Raw genomic sequence first — 13,519 nt, 5'->3', positions numbered from 1 at the left:
TCTGTTTTTAAATAGCTTATAGCTCTCTTAACTTTCACAAGGGAAAAGTCAACTAAGACAGCAACACAATTCTAGCCAACATTTCTACAGTCATACTAAGCACTCTTGGAGATACTTACTTCTACACCAATGAAAAGATTAAAGAAATAAACAACTCAAATCAAAAGCATTCTAAACTAGCATAAAAACAGAGTCAATGTACTTCTACATACAGTATTTCTAGTTCCTGTATAAACTAAGGACAAATAGGACAAACCAAGATATTACCCACCTCCAAATTTTAAAATGCTGCTTGATGAATGGCAGTGTTACTTCATAGCAAGGAAAAGAAACATGACACACTGATCAAAAATTTCAAACATGGATCATGCAAGGTGGAGACCAATCGTAAAATCTCAGCCCACTGCCTCCTAAACAGTCAGCGAAAGACTCAAATCCAACTCAACAATTTTCATTGACTCCAAAGCTATCAACTTCCTAATCCAAGGTCATTTGGGGACCTAAGCTTAGTTCCCTTGTTTGCCTTGGCATTCGGAGCTTTCTAATAAGGGAAGTGCACTACATTTTTGTCCATTTGTTTTCAAATGCAGTTATGTTAATATTTTCCTCTTAGAAAGACAGACAAGAAAGGAAATAAAAAGGGGCAGGCGTTTGCCCACGTGCCGCATCAGAGTGCCTGGGTTTGCTCCCAATTCCAGTTTTCTGCTGATGAAAACCTTCAGAGGCAGCAGTGAAGGCTCAAGAAACTGGGTTCCTGAAACCCAAATGAGAAACACTGATTGCATTCCGGGCCCCCTAGCTTGGCCAAGCTGTCACTGCTATTTGAGGAGTCATCAGAGGATGTGTGTTCTCTCTCAAATAAATAAATAAAAGAATGAATATGTTTTCCCTCACACCTACATTTATTGCTGAATAATTACAACTTAAGAGATAAGGATCTAAACCTGAAGGGTAGTCTTAGCCGCTAATGAAACACATCGTACAGGACATTCCTGAAAATCTCAAACTATGATATTAGTCCTCTTTTCCGAACTACATAAAAAATGCTTCGGCACCAGCCCTGTACAAAGGCTAAGGAAGAAAGAACCGCACATAATGACTTCCAAGCAGTTTTGAATGGCTCACCTGTTCGGGACTCCTCCTCTCCTCACCCTTGTCACCTCAGAACACAGCCCGCAGTGCACAAGGTGTACAATTCCAATTCCAACGGAAGAAGGGTCTTCGGGGAAAGAGTATTTACTGGAGCTGCTCATCGACTGTCCCGAGATAGCCCTTTGAGGTGAGGTCTACCACAACTGCTTCTCTCCCCACTCTATCAAGTTGCTTCAAAGAAATGGACTGAAGGGAACCCAACCTTAAATAAGGACTGTTAGCGGGGGCCAGCGCTGTGGTGCAGCGGGTTAGCACCCTGGCCTGAAGCGCCGGCATCCCATATGGGTGCCAGTTCAGACCCAGCTGCTCCACTTCTGATCCAGCTCTCTGCTATGGCCTGGGAAAGCAGTGGAGGATGGCCCAAGACCTTGGGCCCCTGCACGCACATGGGAGACCTGGAAGAAGTTCCTGGTTCCTGGCTTCGGACTGGCACAGATCCAGCTGTTGCAGCCAATTGGGGAGTGAACCAGCCGATGGAATACCTCTCTCTCCCCCTCTCTGCCTCTCCTCTCTCTGTGTAGCTGACTTTAAAATAAATCAATCTTTAAAAAAAAAAAAAAAAAAGAACTTATCTACTACATATTAGGCACTTGGTTAGCCTTTAACAACTTCAGTTTCACTGCAGGGATAAGCAGTCACAGGGATAAACTGATACTAGTCTTTTTTTTTTTTTTTTTGGAAAGTCAGAGTTACAGAGAGAGAGGTCTTCCATCCGCTGGTTCACTCCCCAGATGGCCGCAACGGCCGGAGCTGCGCTGATCTGAGGCCAGGAGCCAAGAGCTTCTTCTGGGTCTCCCGCGTGGGTGCAGGGGCCCAAGGACTTGAGCCATCTTCCACTGCTATCCCAGGCCATAGCAGAGAGCTGGGTCAGAAGAGGAGCAGCCGGGACCAGAACCGGTGCCCATATGGGATGCCGGCGCTTCAGGCCAGGGCGTTAACCCGCTGTGCCACAGCGCTGGCCCCGATACTACTCTCAAGCTTAACTTCTGCATAGCATAAGAGGGCAGACATCTCAGAGCCTGGGACTTTAGCGTAGTAAACTAGGTCATGGATGAGCGTGTAGTCTGCATGTTCAGGGCAGAGAAGAGCCCAATCAGGGATAGCTTCAGATGTCATGATTTTCCATAGGCCCAGTCTTAACCTCAATCTTTCTATATATAAAATGGAAGTGGAATGGACAATAAGATGTAAATTCTGGGTTTCCCAGTAAACCATCTCTATGGTCAAATGATTATAAACTGAATTATCAAATATGTATCAGAGACAATATTTAAATCTAAAGTTTAGTTTTAGATGGAAATATTTGCTTCAACTATTTTATGTACATATATTTTTGCATATGTAAGAACAGATCCGGCCCCGGCGCCGCCGCTCAATAGGCTAATCCTCCACCTAGCGGCACCAGCACACCAGGTTCTAGTCCCGGTCGGGGCACCAGATTCTTTGCTGGTTGCCCTTCTCTGCTGTGGCCTGGGAAGGCAGTGGAGGATGGCCCAAGTCCTCGGGCCCTGCACCCCATGGGAGACCAGGAGAAGTACCTGGCTCCTGCCTTCGGATCAGCGTGGTGCGCCGGCCGCAGCGCACCAGCCGTGGCGACCATTTGAAGGTGAACCAACGGCAAAAGGAAGACCTTTCTCTCTGTCTCTCACTATCCACTCTGCCTGTCCAAAAAAAAAAAAAAAAAAAGAACAGATACAATGGTTTGAATCATCAAGTTACTTAGCAACTGATATTTAACAGAGTATTTAATCCCCCAACACACTAGAAAACTATTTTGTGGACTTTCTTCATCTATCCTCTGATTGATTTCAGGCTCTATCATGAAGCCCTAACCCACAGTGGGATTTGTTGATGGGGCCACAGTGAGGGAATGGCCATGAGTAGGATCCGTGAGGCCAGGAGTAGGATCCGTGCCCCTAGAAGGGCCACCAGAACGCTGTTGGCTCCCCTGCGCGCAGGGAGGATGATGGCGGCTCGCGCATGTCTTGCCAGCACCTGAATCCCAGCCTCCAGAACCTGATCTCTGGTATCTAATTATGGCACACTAAGCTGATAAGAACGGAGAACTTTAAATTTCAGCTGCTGAATACCTGGTTTTACAGAGAGAACTGAAGACCCAAGAAAGAAAGTGACTTGCCCAGGTCCAACAGTCTTCTCCAAAACTGGTGTTTGGGTTTAAGCCTACCCCTTTTATTTTTTAATTAAATAACACACAGACACACACATACACATTGCCCAAAGCTTTTGAAAAACAGTGACCAGAGGGGCCGGCACTGTGGCGTAGCAGGTTAATGCCCTGGCCTAAAGCACCGGCATCCCATATGGGCACCGGTTCGAGTCCTGGCTGCTCCACTTGCGATCCAGCTCTCTATGGCCTGGGAAAGCAGTGGAAGATGGCCCAAGTCCCTGGGCCCCTGCGCTCGCGTAGGAGACCCGGAGGAAGCTCCTGGCTCCTGGCGTCTTCACCCTTTTAATCTAATTACTTTTTAATTAAAAAACCACAATAACTGACACTTCCAACTACAGAGCCAGCAGAATTGTGTCCTGTCATGGACAAGCTACATTATCCGTTATTTAACCCAATTGTCTTCACAGAATCTCCCTTCTAGGTCTGCTGAGCTTACAGAGCAGACACATAGCTCAGACATGCATGCCTTGCCTCTGACTGCTTCTCGAAAATCGACAAATATTACTGTCATTCAATGTGACAGTCAAAAGGCAGTTTCACCGAAACACAAACAGCCCTCAAAGGTTCTACTTGTAAATAACACAAGATGTGGTTTTCACTCACAATTTCAGGCCTTTCTTCCAAAGCTTGCATACAGCTCTCTAATTCAGCCCAGTACATGTGATTAAACAACATATCAGACCCCAAGTAGGCTTCTTACTGAAAACACGGAAGGAAAATCTAATTATCAGTGCAGCCAAATTTATCTCGTTCCCAAAATCAACAGAGCAGGGGCTAGACGCTGCCCCAGAAAAGCAGGCGGATATGCAGCATAAACCGCTCTTTCCTCTACTCTTCCTCTCCCCCTCCCTGCAGCTCAGACAGAGTTCCATGGCTGGAAATTATCCTAACATTTTTTCATCTTAGCATGTTTTTCAGTCAGGATGTACTAAAATTAGATGGGAACAAAGGACTGACATTTTCATATGAGCAGAGGGGTTAGAAGGCAAATGGGAACTGGCACACCCACACTCTCCTGCAGTCAGCCTCTTCCTCCCCAGAAGCCAACTGCAGGCCAAGTACAACTGCTCCCAGCCTGCCAGTCTGCACTCCTCACGGCCTGGATGATGAACTCCTTATCTGCACACACGTTAATGAACACTGACACAGTTCAGAGTCCCTTTATTCTACCAGAGCATTCTTTCATTTCTTTCTTTCTTTTTTTTTTTTTTTTTTTTTTGACAGGCAGAGTGGACAGTGAGAGAGAGAGACAGAGAGAAAGGTCTTCCTTTGCCGTTGGTTCACCCTCCAATGGCCGCCGCGGCCGGCGCGCTGCAGCCGGCGCACCGCGCTGATCCGATGGCAGGAGCCAGGAGCCAGGTGCTTTTCCTGGTCTCCCATGGGGTGCAGGGCCCAAGCACCTGGGCCATCCTCCACTGCACTCCCTGGCCACAGCAGAGGGCTGGCCTGGAAGAGGGGCAACCGGGACAGAATCCGGCGCCCCGACCGGGACTAGAACCCGGTGTGCCGGCGCCGCTAGGCGGAGGATTAGCCTAGTGAGCCGCGGCGCCGGCCTCTTTCATTTCTTTCTAAGCTACTCTGCTACCATCCAGGATATGCTAATTGCTAGATCATGTGCAAATGTTTACATATTTGGGAAAACAGATGGATCAGATTCTCTTAAGAAGCTTCTGGATAAGCATGCACAATAAAGATCACTAAGAAACTGATTTGCTGATGAAAGAATAACAACACATGTGTAAAACTTAAATATGATCATTTCTTCTGAAAAGTAAAAAAAATGCAGATTTTGGTTTTATTCTATCTTCCTTTAATAAGCTAGGCAAGTAATTTGCAAATATTTTAAAGCACAACAACTGGTCTCTTGTTCCAAGTCTTTCTTAAGAACAATATCAGCATGACAAACACACATTCTGCCAGCCTACACACCCATTTTTGAAGTTCTCCATAAAAGCAGGATATTGATGGATGGAAGTCTTGAGAATTATTCCTAATTTTTTAATTTGGTTTCCCTGGGCCTAAACTACAGGTCCTTGCAGTGACAGCCAACATTCAGCTAGAGAAGCCCTTTTAATCATCGGTCTAACACAGTGTGCGGCAGAGATTTTCAAAACTCAGTAAATACTGACTCAGGCTCTTTTTTTTTTTCTTCCCTTTTTTTCACTTTTTTTTTCCAGGTTACTGGAGCCCATCTTGACGTCTAAGCTGGAAATGAATGATCTTTCAACAACACTCCAGGGATTTTGCTAAGGTCATATTCAGTCATTCATTAGGCTTCTTACCCATTGCTTTTCAGAGTTCCATTGTGGAGCTGGTTTTATTCAGCATTTATGTAGCCTGTAGGCCTGAGTATTTGTCTGCTTAATGTTGAGTTTCATTTCTATGCACCTAAAACATGAATCCTTCAATTGACCAAAGAATTTCAAACTATTCTTTTACTTTTCTAACAAACTGCATGGTGTGTATGAAGAATAAATTAGCATTAATTTTCTTCCATTAACTGTTAATAAAGCATGCTCATGTACTCCCCCTTCTTCTAAGGACATCTCTGTTTGCCTGCCTTATGGAAAGAAATGATGAGAATTTCCTAATTTTTCCCACTATGCAACCATCTTTCTACTTGGTGCACTGCTCAGCCTCCCACAGTCAGGCTCTCGGTCACAGGCAGCCCTTTCCCAGTGGAGTGTATTAGACAAGACTCCCTTCAAAGCCCAGCAGTAATTCCCACTGAAGAGGGAAATCAGCTGAAGAGGTTACCACATGGAACTCAGGACACTTGGTCTCTTGCTCTCAAAACAGAGGACTATCTCTGGAGCACACAGATGCTAGCTCACAAAGCCAAAAACAGTGCTCAACACCCAGGTCCCTCCCATAAAGACAAACTGTTCACATTTGTACTATCTCATTGTAGGCCAGCAGACAAAAAGACAAGCACACAGACAGACAGACAGCCACACACACACACACACACACACACACACAGTATAATTATTTAAGAGAACATAAACTGAAATGGAAAGCATGTGAACATGGGTGGAGATACTCTATTTCTCTACATAGTAATTTAAGGTAAATTATTTCAAGTACATGAGAAACTTAGTAACTTCAGTTTCTTAACAATTCAGGTTTCTGTTAAATCCTGGATGAATGTGAATCATAAAGTACTGCATTACAATATCACAGAAATTTTAAAAGCACAGTATTCATTAAAAACCTAAGTCTTCTCTATATGTTTAGCTCCGTTTTCAAAATAAACAGATTACATGCATATCAGCGAAGAAGAAAAGCAAGCTCGTTGCTACTACAATAGAATAAAAAATCATGCAAGGACAGTTTGTACTGACTTTAAAATGCTTTAGTCAAGCTGCCAAGAGTGGTGTCAGGTTTGATTCTCACACATAAATGCCAGTCCCAAAAAGCAACTCTAACTGTGCACCTGGCTTAAAACAAAATGTTCTGAAAACCTTCTATTTGTTAATTGGTGTAACCGCCCATTCAGGCCTCAATTCCCTTTGGACTTGCATACGCACTTCCTGCACACACAAGTGGCCTGTTATGCAGCAATAACATCATAATGAAAAGCAACAATTCTGTGCAGGCTCCACTGAGAAATCTCGTTTGCATTTCAAACAAGTTTCCTCAAAATAAGTGTCTTTTGATTAAATAAAACTACAATTCCAACTTTTTATCCACAGAAAACAGCATTTACTACATAACTTACTATATAATTATGATTTAACAATACCGAGTTTAATAATAATGTATTTAAAATTTGTCTCAGTAACCTGGGGACATTCACTGGCCTGGTTTTTTAACAGTTTGATATTATTTGAAATTAATTTCTTGTTAGCATTTCTGGACCTTTCATTTGTTCGGATGTCAGTCCCCAAGAGGCTGGCTTCAGCAGGATTAAAGTGATAAGGGGCTGACCTTATCAACAGCTCGGAGATAAAAACAAAATGCCTTTCCCTCTGCAAATGGAACAAACCCCACATGGAACTCAAGGAGCTGCCCAACAAAGACTCACTCCAAGCTTCCTGCGAACTGAAAATGCTGTTGTCCAGTCACACACAAAGCCCATGTTGTTGGATTCATGCTTTAAAATCGCATACAGTTCACACTCCAAATTCTGAAAGACTACTTATCTATTATTACATTGGACATGAAAGACTGCTAATGTTAAACCAGCAGCAAGACCAGATCTCCTCAAGAAATTATAAAACTGCATGCTTCTTTGGCTTAAGATTCCTCATCTTGAAAAAACAACATAATATATTTTTAAAGTTTAAATTGTACATATTCTGAAATAATTTCCCACTTTTTACATGTTGAAAACAAGACTTATTCAGAAAATATGATTTTTGTTCAAAGTCCATGTAAACATCTTCAGCTACCTTGTGGAAGGCATACAGTGATCTTAATGACTAATGCTGATCTACATCAAAGACTCACCCCTCCCTCACCACAATCCCTAAAAAGGAAAAAAGGGGATGTCAAACTAGACTTAATACTGGAGCAACATTTGCCAAATAAACAAAAATTGCTATATTTGTAACTCAATGGGTCCCCAAAGCTGCAAATCAAACACCTAGATAACATTTTAAAAACCCATATTAATACAAAGTGGCCTTAAGTATTGTAATATACCCTATCTCTTCAAAAACATTAACACATAAACTGTTTTCCTTGCTATCTACACCATCTTTTGTCCTTATATCTCTGAGATTTGCATAACTTATACTGACACCCTTGCACAGAAGATGACAAACTCAGTTCTGAGAGAGGCAAGCTTAAGAGCTCGAGAGTCCACAGAACAACCCTATAACCAGTTGTCGGTGATCGACACCAACCAGGAGCGACAGAGCTGTTAGAAGTAATTGCCCAACATTTCTCACTGAATTTTCATACACACTTTATCAGTCCTAGCTCTCAATTGAACTGGACAAGCTACAAAGGCAGAGATTCAGCAGCTGGGAGGCAGAACACATGAAAGCCAGACCCACCCAGTTAGGAACCTTGGCTCCAGCCTATACTTGTCCTTCGACCTCACAGAACGACTCTCAACTGCAGTTTTCTTACACATATAAGCAAGAATAAGCAATACATACATCATGTAGATACTACAAAATAACAATAACTTAAGAAAGTATTTAAAAAGACCATTCAGGTAAGTTTCAACAAGTTAATAATTACAAGGAGTCTTCAAAAAAAGTTTGTGGAAAATGCATATTATGGAAAACCCTATGTTGGCCAGCGCCGCGGCTCAATAGGCTAATCCTCCACCTAGCGGCACTGGCACACTGGGTTCTAGTCCCGGTCGGGGCGCCGGATTCTGTCCCGGTTGCCCCTCTTCCAGGCCAGCTCTCTGCTGTGGCCCAGGAGTGCAGTGGAGGATGGCCCAAGTCCTCGGGCCCTGCACCCCATGGGAGACCAGGAGAAGCACCTGGCTCCTGCCATCGGATCAGCGTGGTGCGCTGGCTGCAGCGCGCCAGCCGTGGCGGCCATTGGAGGGTGAACCAATGGCAAAAGGAAGACTTTTCTCTCTGTCTCTCACTATCCACTCTGCCTGTCAAAAAAAAAAAAAAAAAAAAAAAAAAACCTATGTGTGGATTTCAAAATTTTTGCACTGGGGCTGGCACGGTGGTATAGCGGGTAAAGCCGCAGTCTGCAGCACCACCACCCCAGATGGATAAGGATTCGAGTCCTGGCAGCTCCACTCCAGATCCAACTCTGCATTAATGTCCCTGGGAAAGCAGTGGAAGAGGGCTGAAGTGCTTGGGCCCCAGCACTCACGTGGGAGACAGGGAAGAAGCTCCTGGCTTCTGACAAGCCCAGATCCAGCAGAGGCAGCCATTTGGGGAGTGAACCAGCAGATGGGAGATCTCTCTATATCTAACTCACCCTTTCAAATAAATAAATCTTAAAAAAATTTTTTTCACAAATCTTTTTGTTCCATTTTTTCACAAACTTGGTGACGTCCTTTCATATAACATAGTGCTAGCAAATAATATCCCTAAGTCCTCTTCTTTCCTCTTACCTGCTTATCCATCAGCGTGTAGAAGACTCATCAGTTAGAAAATACAGGCTCAATAAATAATTCTTTATCAATCAATATACTGCTCTGATTTTGTTGGATTATATAGATGAAGACCAGGGGGTTTTCCCAGCTATTAAGTAATTTTAAAAACAATCTCTATTCAATACAAAATACTATTTCTTATTATGTTTCATAAACATTCAAGTAAAATACCAAAAAAGTTGTTTCACTTATTATTCTGTTTCTGAAATAGTTTGATCAAATCTTCATAGCTAACCACAGTCAATTCAATTTTACCAAAGCATAAAAATCAAGAATACATGCTTTTTGTAAATTCATTTACTATTTTAAAGTTTTAAACTTTAGCAATTACAGAAAATTTTTTTATCAGGTAAAATATTTACAAATACAAAAGAAAATTAAAAACTATTCTTGATCTCTAAAGACCAATCACTTACATGATCATGGATTTTATTTTTTAACCAACTGATTGTATCTACTCAACATGTGCATCACTGGTACTTACTAAGCCTTTATTTATACTTTCATGCTCTGCATCAGGTTTGCTTTGCTGTGTAGCTTCTTAAAAAGCTACCTGAATCTGTTCGTGGAAAAGTCTCAGGATTTTTGGAAAACCAATGCTGCTACACTGTTTCCAGATTTGCCACCAAAGCTGAACATGGGTGTTGGCAGCTCTTCAAAAAGTTCAAATCCTGTCAGACAAAATCAAAATACTTTTATTAAAGACTGACTCCACGGTTAAGGAGAAGTTTGCGTATCTGTGTACTTTTAAACCCTTTATAAAACCAAGTGATGCCAAACTTTAATTAGTGACTGAATTTCATTTTATGATTTTTTTCAGTTTTACTGTGCCTGCACGGCATATGTGCGTATACACCCAAAAAACACTTTAAAATGAACAGACCAGAAACAAACTGCAGAAAAGAGACTTTGCCACTCATCCAGATCCCTCCACTTCCTGTTTACCAGCTCTGCCAGCCACTTCCCCGCTAGCTTGTCTCACCACCTCGCCTGCAGAAGTAGCCGGCACGTGCTGAGTTCTTACCACATGCTGCAAACATCACCACTGTCCATTCCCACAACTTTTTCATCTTCTACTAATCAAGTTATTTAACCTTTCTGTATTAAGTATTTTCATATGCATGCTACAGATTAGTTCCAAGTAGTGGTACAGCATGTCGTGAGAACTCAGCACATGCTAGCTACTTCCTACAGACTAGGTGGTGAGCCAGGCTGCAGGGAAGCGGCTGGCAGAGCTGGTAAACAGGAGCAGGGATTGGGATCTGAGGGAAAGCCTCTTCTCTGCAATTTGTTTCTGGTCTTCTGTGTTCCTTGTTCAAAATGGAAAAGTTTACCATTTGGTATTTAAAAAATAAATAAAGGGGAAAGGTCACTCACTAAAATGTTAACCAGGTTTCCTTCAGTGGTTGGACTAGGAGTTTGGGAAGAGTTTTTTTCCCTTGGAGTAATAGGTTTCTGCATTTCCTTCACTTCCTTGCTTTGAGCTAAAAGAACTCTTTTAAATATTAGAAAATGTATAAAAGATACATACTATTGTATTGTTGATTTTCTATACACATCTTATCATGAGAGATCCTCAAAAAGTTCACGGAAAATGCATTTTATTAAAAAACTCAATGTGGATTCCAAAATCTTTTGTTTTTTTGTTTTTTGCACCAAAATACACATTATAAAAATGCGTACTATGGGCCAGTGCTGTGGGTAGCAGGTTAAGTTGCTACCTGGGACCCGGGCATCTAATATGGACACCAATTTGAATCCCAGCTGCTTCACTTCTAATCCAGCTCCCTGCTAATATGCCTGGGAGTGCAGCAGAAGATAACCCAAGTCCTTGGGCCCTTACACCCATGTGGGAAACCAGAAACTCCTGGATCCTGGCTTCAGCTTCCTGACAGTTACGGCCATTTGAGGCATGAACCAGCAGATGGAGATATCTTTTTGTTTGTCTCTCCTTTCTCTAACTCTGCCTTTCACATAAATAGATAAACTTTAAAAAAAAAAAAAAAAAAAAAAAAAAAAAAACCTGCATATTAGGAAGAAAAACTATGGAGCCGGTGCTGTAGTATATATATAAAAAACTCCACTTGTGGAGTCACGAGTTCATGTCCCAGCTGCTCGTCTTCTGATCCAGTTCCCTGCTAATAGTCTGAGAAAGCAGTGGAAGATGGCCCAAGTGCTTGGGCCCCTGCACCCATGTGGGAGACCTGGAAGAAGCTCCTGGCTCCGGACTGGCCCAGCTCTGGCTACTGCAGCCATTTGGGGAGACCTTTCTTGTCTCCCTCTGTCTGTAACTCTACTTCTCAAATAAATAAATAAATAAAATATTTTAAAAATCTTTAAAAAAATTCCTCCACCTTGCGGCGCCGGCACACCGGGTTCTAGTCCCGGTCGGGGCTCCGGATTCTGTCCCGGTTGCCCCTTTTCCAGGCCAGCTCTCTGCTGTGGCCAGGGAGTGCAGTGGAGGATGGCCCAGGTGCTTGGGCCCTGCACCCCATGGGAGACCAGGAAAAGCACCTGGCTCCTGGCTCCTGCCATCGGATCAGCGCGGTGCGCCGGCTGCAGCGGCGGCCATTGGAGGGTGAACCAACGGCAAAAGGAAGACCTTTCTCTCTCTGTCTCTCTCTCTCACTGTCCACTCTGCCTGTCAAAAAAAAAAAAAAAAAAAAAAATCTTTAAAAAAATTTTTTAAACTATGCAGATTTCAATATTTTTTGCATTAAAGGGGAGGGGAAGGGAGGGGAGGGGAACCTTTTCCAAGGGACAGAACTTCAAAGAAGTTTTCTTTTCTTTTTTTTTTTTTAGACACATAGACAAAACAGAGGGAGTTCCCACTGCTGGTTCACTCTTTAAATTCCTGCAAAGACCAAGCTGAAGCCAGGAGCCAGGAACACAACTACTATTTTCTAGGGTCTGCATTAGCAGGAAGCTGGAATACTAACCAGAACCAGGAATCAACAAAGGCACTCTGACCTGAGACTGGGGTATCCTAACTAGCATTTTGCTTTATTTTATTTATTTCAAAATCAGAGCTACTGGCCGGCGCCGTGGCTCAATAGGCTAATCCTCCACCTTGCAGCGCCGGCACACCGGGTTCTAGTCCCGGTCGGGGCGCCGGATTCTGTCCTGGTTGCCCCTCTTCCAGGCCAGCTCTCTGCTATGGCCAGGGAGTGCAGTGGAGGATGGCCCAGGTGCTTGGGCCCTGCACCCCATGGGAGACCAGGAAAAGCACCTGGCTCCTGGCTCCTGCCATCGGATCAGCGCGGTGCGCCGGCTGCAGCGGCGGCCATTGGAGGGTGAACCAACGGCAAAAGGAAGACCTTTCTCTCTCTGTCTCTCTCTCTCACTGTCCACTCTGCCTGTCAAAAAATAAAAAAAAATAAAAAAAAAAAATCAGAGCTACTGAGAGAGAGTTTACATCCGCTGTTTCATTCCCCAGATGACTGCTAACGGCCAGGGATGGGTCAGAACAGAGCCAGCAGTTTCACCTGAGTCTCTCACATGGGTGCAGGGGCCCAAGGACATGGGCCATCCTCTGTTGCTTTCCCAGACACATTACAGGAAGATGGATTGGAAATGGAATAGCAGGGACTCAAACCGACACCTATATGAGATGCTGGAAGTGCAGATGGTGGATTAACCAGCTACACCCACAGCACTGGCCCACAAAATATCTTTTAAAAGAAAAAAAAAAAAAAACAGCATGCGGCCAGCACTGTGGCATAGTGGGTAAAGCCACCACCTGCAGTGCTGGCATCCCACATGGGCGCCGGTTCGAGTCCCGGCTGCTCCTCTTCCAATCCAGCTTTCTGCTATGGCCTGGGAAAGCAGTGGAAGATGGCCTAAGTCCTTGGGCCTCTGCACCCATGTGGGAGACCTGGAAGAAGCTCTTGGCTCCTGGCTTCAGAAAAGCGCAGCTCTGGCTGTTGCAGCCATCTGGGGAGTGAACCAGCGGATGGAAGACTTTCCTCTCCCTCTCCCTCTCTCTCTGCCTCTCCTCTCTGTGTAACTCTTTCAAAGTAAACAAATCTTTTATAAAAAAAAAAAAAAAAAAAAAAAAAAAACATGACATATTTTAATGTGAGCCAATTTTTCAGATGTAC

The 13,519-nt window shown here is 43.7% G+C and overlaps 1 protein-coding gene across 7 annotated transcripts in view; it reads right to left on the bottom strand.

Moving 5' to 3' along the window:
- EEF1AKMT2 (EEF1A lysine methyltransferase 2) overlaps positions 1-13,519 on the bottom strand; it is a 95,324-nt gene that overhangs the window by 40,942 nt on the left and 40,863 nt on the right. For 6 of the 7 annotated variants that reach the window (XR_016221476.1, XR_016221478.1, XR_016221477.1 and 3 more), the window contains one exon: positions 9,702-10,090. Coding sequence is in view for 4 of the 7 variants with exons in the window: in XM_089313854.1 (XP_089169980.1) it covers positions 9,996-10,090 (95 nt within the window). In the remaining 3 variants the exon portion in view is untranslated. Of the gene's footprint in view, positions 1-9,701; positions 10,091-13,519 lie in introns of those variants that run through there. The other variant, XM_089313855.1, reaches the window with a different exon arrangement.

Source organism: Oryctolagus cuniculus, chromosome 15 (assembly GCF_051225735.1).
Source record: "Oryctolagus cuniculus isolate XC-2025 breed Fujian yellow rabbit chromosome 15, ASM5122573v1, whole genome shotgun sequence".
NCBI classification, from domain to species: domain Eukaryota; kingdom Metazoa; phylum Chordata; class Mammalia; order Lagomorpha; family Leporidae; genus Oryctolagus; species Oryctolagus cuniculus.
This window is presented reverse-complemented; position numbering and strand designations above follow the sequence as displayed.